The following is a 10,982-nucleotide window of genomic DNA, read 5'->3' as shown; positions in this document are numbered from 1 at the left end:
CTCAGGAAACGAAAAAGATTTGGCATGGGTCCTGAGATCCTCAAAAGGTTCAACAGCTGCCACATCGAGAGCATCCTGACCGGTTGCATCACTGCCTGGTACGTCAATTGCTCGGCCTCCGACCGCAAGGCACTTCAGAGGGTAGTGCGTATGGCCCACTCCAGAAGGAGTCTCTGTAGGTGTATGATATGATAATTCCATAACTGATATGGATGAAGGAGTAGGGAGGTATTCAGTAAAGCATTGAGCCTCAGCAGGAGCAGAGTATTACGCGCACGCACGCACGCACACACACACACACACACACACACACACACACACACACACACACACACACACACACACACACACACACACACACACACACACACACACACACACACACACACACACACACACACACACACACACACACACACACACACACACACACACACACACACACACCATCTTGTACCCTTGAATCTCCACAGAGGTTGTTTTAAACAAGTGAAAAAGCTTAGCACTGTAGTCCACATCAAAAGAGGAATGGTAGGAACTGTATTGATGGCAGCAACAATATAAAACATCACTACACACCAAGCCAGAACCCATTGTAAATGACACAGTAGCATTTCACAATCATATTCTTGTGAGTGAGACTGCATGCTATTTTCCACTCCACAAGGCACAAAACCACTCTGTTCACCGAGTGGTACAGTTACTGTATAGACTCAAATGACAATACAGACATAAAAAATATGGGAACACTCTCTTTATAACATAGCTTTCTTTCTGGCATCTGTGAAAAGAAAACTATAAAAACGATCAAACCAAAACTAGTACACCAATGTAATAGGTCAGAAAAAAAGGCAAGTGAGATGATCAACATGTTTTGGCCTGATCTCTTCCTTCTCTCTCTAGCCACAGCGTCTGGTCTCGAGACCCCTGGATTCTGAGAGAGAATGCATTCATCAATTATCTTACCTCCCCCTGTCTATATTATTCTGCGTCTTACCTTCCGCTGTCTATATTATTATGTATATTACCTTCCTCTGTCTATATGATTCTGTCTCTTACCTTCCCCTGTCTATATTATTCTGCCTCTTATCTTCCCCTGTCTATATTATTCTGCCTCTTACCTTCCCCTGTCTATATTATTCTGCCTCTTACCTTTCCCTGTCTTTATTATTCTGTCTCTTACCTTACCCTGTCTATATTATTCTCCCCTGTCTATATTATTATGTATATTACCTTCCTCTGTCTATATTATTCTGACTCTTACCTTCCCCTCTCTTTATTATTCTGCCTCTTACCTTCCGCTGTCTATATTATTCTGCCTCTTACCGTCCCGTCTATATTATTCTGCCTCTTACCTTCCCCTGTCTATATTATTCTGCCTCTTACCTTCCCCTGTCTATATTATTCTGCCTTCTTACCTTCCCCTGTCTATATTATTCTGCCTCTTACCTTCCCCTGTCTATATTATTCTGCCTCTTACCTTCCCCTGTCTATATTATTCTGCCTCTTACATTCCGCTGTCTATATTATTCTGCCTCTTACCTTCCCCTGTCTTTATTATTCTGCCTCTTTCCTTCCTCTGTCTATATGATTCTGCCTCTTACCTTCCCCTGTCTATATTATTCTGCCTCTTACCTTCCCCTGTCTATATTATTCTGCCTCTTACCTTCCCCTGTCTATATTATTCTGCCTCTTACCTTCCTCTGTCTATATGATTCTGCTTCTTACCTTCCCCTGTCTATATTATTCTGCCTCTTACCTTCCACTGTCTATATTATTCTGCCTCTTACCTTACCCTGTCTATATTATTATGTATATTACCTTCCCCTGTCTATATTATTCTGCATCTTACATTCCGCTGTCTATATTATTCTGCAACTTACTTTCCGCTGTCTATATTATTCTGCCTCTTACCTTCCCCTGTCTTTATTATTCTGCCTCTTACCTTCCGCTGTCTATATTATTCTGCCACTTACCTTCCGCTGTCTATATTATTCTGCCTCTTACCTTCCCCTGTCTATATTATTATGTATATTACCTTCCCCTGTCTTTATTATTCTGTCTCTTACCTTCCCTTGTCTATATTATTCTGCCTCTTACCTTCCGCTGTCTATATGATTCTGCCTCTTACCTTCCCATGTCTATATTATTCTGCCTCTTACCTTCCCCTGACTATATTCGTCTGCCACTTACCTTCCCCTGTCTATATTATTCTGCTTCTTACCTTCCTCTGTCTATATTATTCGGCCTCTTACCTTCCCCTGTCTATATTATTCTGCCTCTTACCTCCCCCTGTCTATATTATTATGTATATTACCTTCCTGTGTCTATATTATTCTGCCTCTTACCTTCCCCTGTCTATATTATTCTCCCCCTTACATTCCCCTGTCTATATTATTCTGCCTCTTACCTTCCCCTGTCTATATTATTCTGCCTCTTACATTCCGCTGTCTATATTATTCTGCCTCTTACCTTCCCCTGTCTTTATTATTCTGCCTCTTTCCTTCCTCTGTCTATATGATTCTGCCTCTTACCTTCCCCTGTCTATATTATTCTGCCTCTTACCTTCCCCTGTCTATATTATTCTGCCTCTTACCTTCCTCTGTCTATATGATTCTGCTTCTTACCTTCCCCTGTCTATATTATTCTGCCTCTTACCTTCCACTGTCTATATTATTCTGCCTCTTACCTTACCCTGTCTATATTATTATGTATATTACCTTCCCCTGTCTATATTATTCTGCATCTTACATTCCGCTGTCTATATTATTCTGCAACTTACTTTCCGCTGTCTATATTATTCTGCCTCTTACCTTCCCCTGTCTTTATTATTCTGCCTCTTACCTTCCGCTGTCTATATTATTCTGCCACTTACCTTCCGCTGTCTATATTATTCTGCCTCTTACCTTCCCCTGTCTATATTATTATGTATATTACCTTCCCCTGTCTTTATTATTCTGTCTCTTACCTTCCCTTGTCTATATTATTCTGCCTCTTACCTTCCGCTGTCTATATGATTCTGCCTCTTACCTTCCCATGTCTATATTATTCTGCCTCTTACCTTCCCCTGACTATATTCGTCTGCCACTTACCTTCCCCTGTCTATATTATTCTGCTTCTTACCTTCCTCTGTCTATATTATTCGGCCTCTTACCTTCCCCTGTCTATATTATTCTGCCTCTTACCTCCCCCTGTCTATATTATTATGTATATTACCTTCCTGTGTCTATATTATTCTGCCTCTTACCTTCCCCTGTCTATATTATTCTCCCCCTTACATTCCCATGTCTATATTATTCTGCCTCTTACCTTCCTCTGTCTATATTATTCTGCCTCTTACCTTCCCCTGTCTATATTATTCTGCCTCTTACCTTCCCTGGCTATATTATTATGTATATTACCTTCCCTTGTCTATATTATTCTGCATCTTACCTTCCGCTGTCTATATTATTCTGCCTCTTACCTTCCCATGTCTATATTATTCTGGCTCTTACCTTCCCCTGACTATATTATTCTGCACTTACCTTCCCCTGTCTATATTATTCTGCGTCTTACCTTCCGCTGTCTATATTATTCTGCCTCTTACCTTCCACTGTCTATATTATTCTGCCTCTTACCTTCCGCTGTCTATATTATTATGTATATTACCTTCCCCTGTCCATATTATTCTGCATCCTACCTTCCGCTGTCTATATTATTCTGCCTCTTACCTTCCCATGTCTATATTATTCTGCCTCTTACCTTCCCCTGACTATATTATTCTTCCATTTACCTTCCCCTGTCTATATTATTCTGCTTCTTACCTTCCCCTGTCTATATTATTATGTATATTACCTTCCCCTGTCTATATTATTCTGCCTCTTACCTTCCGCTGTCTATATTATTCTGCCTCTTACCTTCCCCTGTCTATATTATTCTGCCTCTTACCTTCCCCTTTCTTTATTATTCTGTCTTTTACCATCCCCTGTCTATATTATTCTCCCCTGTCTATATTATTATGTATATTACCTTCCTCTGTCTATATTATTCTGCCTCTTACCTTCCGCTGTCTATATTATTCTGCCTCTTACCTTCCCCTGTCTTTATTATTCTGCCTCTTACCTTCCCCTGTCTATATTATTATGTATATTACCTTCCCCTATCTTTATTATTCTGCCTCTTACCTTCCCCTGTCTTTATTATTCTGTCTTTTACCTTCCCCTGTCTATATTATTCTGCCTCTTACCTTCCCCTGTCTACATTATTCTGCCTCTTACCTTCCCCTGTCTTTATTATTCTGTCTCGCACCTTCCCCTGTCTATATTATTATGCCTCTTACCTTCCCCTGTCTTTATTATTCTGTCTCTTACCTTCCGCTGTCTATATTATTCAGCTTCTCACTGTTCTGCTTGGCAGCATTACTATTCACACAAACATACCTCTCTGGAATGACATACTTTAGAACCCAGCAGAAACCCTGACACAAAATCCCATCTAATATTTTCAATTTTCAATCCAAACTCAACTGAATGGTACAGCAACCTTGATCATTGGTTAAACTGAGAGAGAGAGAGAGAGAGAGAGAGAGAGAGAGAGAGAGAGAGAGAGAGAGAGAGAGAGAGAGAGAGAGAGAGAGAGAGAGAGAGAGAGAGAGAGAGAGAGAGAGAGAGAGAGAGAGAGAGAGAGGGAGCGAGCGAGCGAGAGAGAGAGGGGGGGAGGGGGATAGAGAGAGAGCGAGAGAGAGCAGAGAGAGCGGGGGAGGGGGAGAGAGAGAGCCCATAGCACAGAGAGAGATAAAGAGAGAGAGCAGAGAGAGGGGGAGAGAGAGAGCACAGAGCACAGAGAGAGAGAGAGAGAGCAGAGAGGGAGCAGAGAGAGAGGGAGCAGAGAGAGAGACAGAGAGAGAGAGAGAGAGAGAGAGAGAGAGAGAGAGAGAGAGAGAGAGAGAGAGAGAGAGAGAGAGAGAGAGAGAGAGAGAGAGAGAGAGAGAACGCAGGGAGGAAAGTTAGAATACTTGTCTTCTTTCCATGACTTCCACTGAGGTGTTGTTGCTAATGTTGTCATGAGCCTTGAAATACACAACACACAATATCTTCCTTAATGGGATTTTATAGCTGGTTGAAAGAACACACACACAATATTACTCTCTGTAAAATAAATGTTCAACCTTGTGGAAATGTTAGCTCATATCTGAGCTGTGTTTGTACTAAGACACCAAGTTCCTACTCAGACAAAAGTCAACAGACATGAGCCTGTGTGTATAAAAGAGTTATGTACTTGAGAGAGAGAAAAAAAAGAAAGAGAGAGAGGAGACAGAGTGAGAGAGTGAGACAGAGAAAGAGTGAGAGAGAGAAAGAGAGAGAGAGAGAAAAGGAAGCGATAGAGACATTCCATCCCACACATTGCCATTATACATCAGTGTTTCTCTCTTGTCATCTAATCTTTAGTTTCTTTCTTCCTGACAAACTGAGCGTCTCGCTAATGTCATTGATGTCCTCAGCATCGGCTGGACTCTACCTCAAATAACGAAGTCAGAGACAGACAGGGCCTTGAGCATATTTCATTACATAAGTGAATATTTAATTACATAGTTGAATATTTAATTACATAAGTGAATATTTTAATCTTGGAATTCCTCTTCGGAAAAGAGGAAAACTGAAGCAACCTTGAAGAAAAGTTCTGTTCGTCAAACATTAAAGCGCAGAAAGATGGATAGTATAATTAGACGTTAATTAGCGGGTTGTCTACAGGGGTGACGATCCAACGGGGAAGAGAGGTGGAGACTGATAGCCGTGTCCAAGCAGCAGAAGAAAAAAGAACACACTCTCTTACCGGGTGTGTTGAGCAGTCGGGACATGCGGCAGGCGTACGACACTTGTTGTTGACAGTGTTCAGCACTGGTAGTAATAGCTGTGACCTGTAACACACACACACACACACGCACGCACGCACACACACACACACACACACACACACACACACACACACACACACACACACACACACACACACACACACACACACACACTCACGCGCACGCACGCACACGCACACACACACACACACACACACACACACACACACACACACACACACACACACACACACACACACACACACACACACACACACACACACACACACACACACACACACACACACACACACACACACACACACACACACACACACACACACACACACATAAAATAAAAACGGGAGTAAGGTAGGATGAATTACTGCACAGTCATTGAATTCTGTGTGTGTGTGTGTGAGTGTGTACGTGTGTGTGTGAGTGTGTGTGTGTGAGTGTGAGTGTGTGCGTGCGTGCGCATGTGAGTGTGTGAGGGTGCATGTGTGAGTGTGCGTGTGCGTGCGCGCACGTGTGTGAGTGTGTGTGAGTGTGGGTGTGTGTGAGTGTGCGTGCGTGTGAGTGTGTGCATGCGTGTGTGAGTGTGTGTGTGTGTGCGTGTGTGTACCTGTTCCATAGAGGCACTGTAGTTGAGTTGCAGCACAGTGCGTCTCTCTCTGCTAGACCCGGTCACTGAGGTCTGGGCTGGTAGATTATTGACCACTGTAGTCCACACCTTGTCTTCTGAGAGAGAGAAAGAGAGAGCAGGAACCCAGATTTAATCAAATTGGAAATACAGACATTATCATCCTACAAAAAGCATGGTATAGAAGAGACGGACCTATTGGTTGCCTTCTAGGTTACAGAGAGCTGGTAGTCCCACCCACCAAACTACCAGTGAAACTGGGAAGGGACTCAGGGGGTATCAGACCTAACCCACTCTATTAAATTAGTCTAAACAGGAACATTTTACATATGGTGAGAAATTTAAAAGAAAATTATTTCAAAAGAGAAAATGTCCTCATGTGTGCTACCTATATCCCCCCAATAGAATCCCCAAACATTAACGATGACAGTTTCTCCATCCTAGAGGGGGAGATCAACCATTTCCAGACTCAGGGACATGTACTTACCCATCTGTCTATCGCCTACTTTGAATTCCATGCTGTCACAGTTACTAGCCCTTTCAAGCTTAACATCCTTATCATTTATCGCCCTCCAGGTTCCCTCGGAGAGTTCATCAATGAGCTTGATGCCTTGATAAGCTCCTTTCCTGAGGACGGCTCACCTCTCACAGTTCTGGGCGACTTTAACCTCCCCACGTCTACCTTTGACTCATTCCTCTCTGCCTCCTTCTTTCCACTCCTCTCATAATAATAATAATAATATATGCCATTTAGCAGACGCTTTCATCCAAAGCGAAACTTACAGTCATGTGTGCATACATTCTACGATGATGGGTCTCCCGGAATCGAACCCACTACCCTGGCGAATTACAATTGACTACAGCCATGCTCTACCAACTGAGCTACAGAAGGACCACTCCTCTTTCAACTGACCTCACCCTCTCACCTTCCCCCCCCTACTCACAAGGCAGGCAATACGCCTCGACCTCATCTTTACTAGATGCTGTTCTTCCATTAACCTCATTGCAACTCCCCTCCAAGTCTCCGACCACTACCTTGTATCCTTTTCCCTCTCGCTCTCATCCAACACTTCCCACACTGCCCCTACTCGGATGGTATCAGCGCCGGCCCAACCTTCGCTCTCTCTCCCCCAGTCTAGACTCTCTCCTCTTCCATCCTATCATCTCTTCCCTCTGCTCAAACCTTCTCCAACCTATCTCCTGATTCTGCCTCCTCAACCCTCCTCTCCTCCCTTTCTGCATCCTTTGACTCTCTATGCCCCCTATCCTCCAGGCCGGCTCGGTCCTCCCCTCCCGCTCCGTGGCTCGACGACTCATTGCGAGCTCACAGAACAGGGCTCCGGTTAGCCGAGCGGAAATGGAGGAAAAACTGCCTCCCTGCGGACCTGGCATCCTTTCACTCCCTCCTCTCTACATTTTCCTCTTCTGTCTCTGCTGCTAAAGCCACTTTCTACCACTCTAAATTCCAAGCATCTGCCTCTAACCCTAGGAAGCTCTTTGCCACCTTCTCCTCCCTCCTGAATCCTCCTCCCCCTCCTCCCTCTCTGCAGATGACTTCGTCAACCATTTTGAAAAGAAGGTCGACGACATCCGATCCTCGTTTGCTAAGTCAAACGACACCGCTGGTTCTGCTCACACTGCCCTACCCTGTGCTCTGACCTCTTTCTCCCCTCTCTCTCCAGATGAAATCTCGCGTCTTGTGACGGCCGGCCGGGAGGGAATTATGTCACCTCCAGGTACAGTAGGTGTTTGTCCCCCTGTATGCTGAGTTTATCGGGTTCTTGTCCAGTTCTGGAATTTAGGTCGCAACAGACTAGTACATTACATTTACATTTACATTTACATTTAAGTCATTTAGCAGACGCTCTTATCCAGAGCGACTTACAAATTGGTGCATTCACCTTATGACATCCAGTGGAAGTCACTTTACAATAGTGCATCTAAAACTTAAGGGGGGGGGGTGAGAGGGATTACTTATCCTATCCTAGGTATTCCTTAAAGAGGTGGGGTTTCAGGTGTCTCCGGAAGGTGGTGATTGACTCCGCTGTCCTGGCGTCGTGAGGGAGTTTGTTCCACCATTGGGGGGCCAGGGCAGCGAACAGTTTTGACTGGGCTGAGCGGGAGCTGTACTTCCTCAGTGGTAGGGAGGCGAGCAGGCCAGAGGTGGATGAACGCAGTGCCCTTGTTTGGGTGTAGGGCCTGATCAGAGCCTGGAGGTACTGAGGTGCCGTTCCCCTCACAGCTCCGTAGGCAAGCACCATGGTCTTGTAGCGGATGCGAGCTTCAACTGGAAGCCAGTGGAGAGAACGGAGGAGCGGGGTGACGTGAGAGAACTTGGGAAGGTTGAACACCAGATGGGCTGCGGCGTTCTGGATGAGTTGAAGGGGTTTAATGGCACAGGCAGGGAGCCCAGCCAACAGCGAGTTGCAGTAATCCAGACGGGAGATGACAAGTGCCTGGATTAGGACCTGCGCCGCTTCCTGTGTGAGGCAGGGTCGTACTCTGCGGATGTTGTAGAGCATGAACCTACAGGAACGGGCCACCGCCTTGATGTTGGTTGAGAACGACAGGGTGTTGTCCAGGATCACGCCAAGGTTCTTGGCGCTCTGGGAGGAGGACACAATGGAGTTGTCAACCGTGATGGCGAGATCATGGAACGGGCAGTCCTTCCCGGGAGGAAGAGCAGCTCCGTCTTGCCGAGGTTCAGCTTGAGGTGGTGATCCGTCATCCACACTGATATGTCTGCCAGACATGCAGAGATGCGATTCACCACCTGGTCATCAGAAGGGGAAAGGAGAAGATTAATTGTGTGTCGTCTGCATAGCAATGATAAGAGAGACCATGTGAGGTTATGACAGAGCCAAGTGACTTGGTGTATAGCGAGAATAGGAGAGGGCCAAGAACAGAGCCCTGGGGGACACCAGTGGTGAGAGCGCGTGGTGAGGAGACAGATTCTCGCCACGCCACCTGGTAGGAGCGACCTGTCAGGTAGGACGCAATCCAAGCGTGGGCCGCGCCGGAGATGCCCAACTCGGAGAGGGTGGAGAGGAGGATCTGATGGTTCACAGTATCGAAGGCAGCCGATAGATCTAGAAGGATGAGAGCAGAGGAGAGAGAGTTAGCTTTAGCAGTGCGGAGCGCCTCCGTGATACAGAGGAGAGCAGTCTCAGTTGAATGACTAGTCTTGAAACCTGACTGATTTGGATCAAGAAGGTCATTCAGAGAGAGATAGTGGGAGAGCTGGCCAAGGATGGCACGTTCAAGAGTTTTGGAGAGAAAAGAAAGAAGGGATACTGGTCTGTAATTGTTGACATCGGAGGGATCGAGTGTAGGTTTTTTCAGAAGGGGTGCAACTCTCGCTCTCTTGAAGACGGAAGGGACGTAGCCAGCGATTAAAATGATTAAAATGATACAGTACTGCTGAAGTAGGCCAGCTGGCAGTGGGTGCGTTGTTGACACTACACTAATCAAGTCGTTCCGTTGAGTGTAATAGTTTCTGCAGTGTTGCTATTCGGGGGCTAGCTGGCTAGCTAGCAGTGTTGTTTACATTACGTTGCGTTAAAAGAACGACAATAGCTGGCTAGCGAACCTAGAAAATCGCTCTAGACTACACAATTATCTTTGATACAAAGACGGCTATGTAGCTAGCTATGTAGCTAGCTACGATCAAACAAATCAAACCGTTGTACTGTAATGAAATTAAGTGAAAATGTGATACTACCTGTGAATGCGACCGGGTTGTTGAGTTCTATACAGAAGACGTTGGCTAGCGTTGGCTAGCTAGCAGAGTCACCTACGTTAAGGACGACAAATAGCTGGCTAGCTAACCTCGGTAGATTAAGATAATCACTCTAAGACTACACACTCTAAACCTAAACAACACAATTATCTTGGATACGATGATACGAAGACAGCAAAGACAGCTATGTAGCTAGCTAACACTACACTAATCAAGTCGTTCAGTTGAGTGTAATAGTTTCTCCAGTGCAGCTAATCAGTGGACGTTAGCTAGCTGGCCAGTGAAGACTACGTTAGGACGGCGAAATACGATAATTACGCAATTATCTTTGATACAAAGACGGCTATGTAGCTAGCTGAGAAGAAATTGCTAAGATTAGACAAATCAAACCGTTGTGCTTTCTCTAATGTCAATATGACTTGTAAACTGTTGTTGAGGGCAGCTCTCATTGTTTTATTTTACTGCGGATCCCCTCCTCCCAGCTGCCCACTGCACTGGGGCTAGGTAACAATCGAGAATCGAGAATTTCAATAAGCACTTCTCTACGGCTGGCCATGCTTTCCACCTGGCTACCCCAACCCCGGCCAACAGCTCTGCACAACCTGCAGCAACTGGCCCAAGCCTCCCCCCGCTTCTCCTTCACCCAAATCCAGACAGCTGATGTTCTGAAAGAGCTGCAAAATCTGGATCACTACAAATCAGCTGGGCTAGACAATCTGGACCCTCTCTTTGTAAAATTATCCGCCGCCATAGTTGAGACCCCCATT

The 10,982-nt window shown here is 45.3% G+C and overlaps 1 protein-coding gene across 1 annotated transcript in view; it reads right to left on the bottom strand.

Moving 5' to 3' along the window:
* LOC124039498 (contactin-associated protein-like 2) overlaps positions 1-10,982 on the bottom strand; it is a 424,109-nt gene that overhangs the window by 71,190 nt on the left and 341,937 nt on the right. Inside the window, exons 14-15 of the mRNA XM_046355525.1 lie at positions 6,459-6,574; positions 5,812-5,896 (exon numbers count right to left, since the gene is read on the bottom strand). Coding sequence (XP_046211481.1) covers positions 5,812-5,896; positions 6,459-6,574 — 201 coding nt within the window. The remainder of the gene's footprint in view (positions 1-5,811; positions 5,897-6,458; positions 6,575-10,982) is intronic.

The sequence above is a fragment of the Oncorhynchus gorbuscha genome, linkage group LG07 (assembly GCF_021184085.1).
Source record: "Oncorhynchus gorbuscha isolate QuinsamMale2020 ecotype Even-year linkage group LG07, OgorEven_v1.0, whole genome shotgun sequence".
Taxonomy (NCBI): Eukaryota; Metazoa; Chordata; class Actinopteri; order Salmoniformes; family Salmonidae; genus Oncorhynchus; species Oncorhynchus gorbuscha.
Note: the sequence above shows the minus strand (reverse complement) of the source record. Positions and strands in the feature narration are given on the sequence as shown.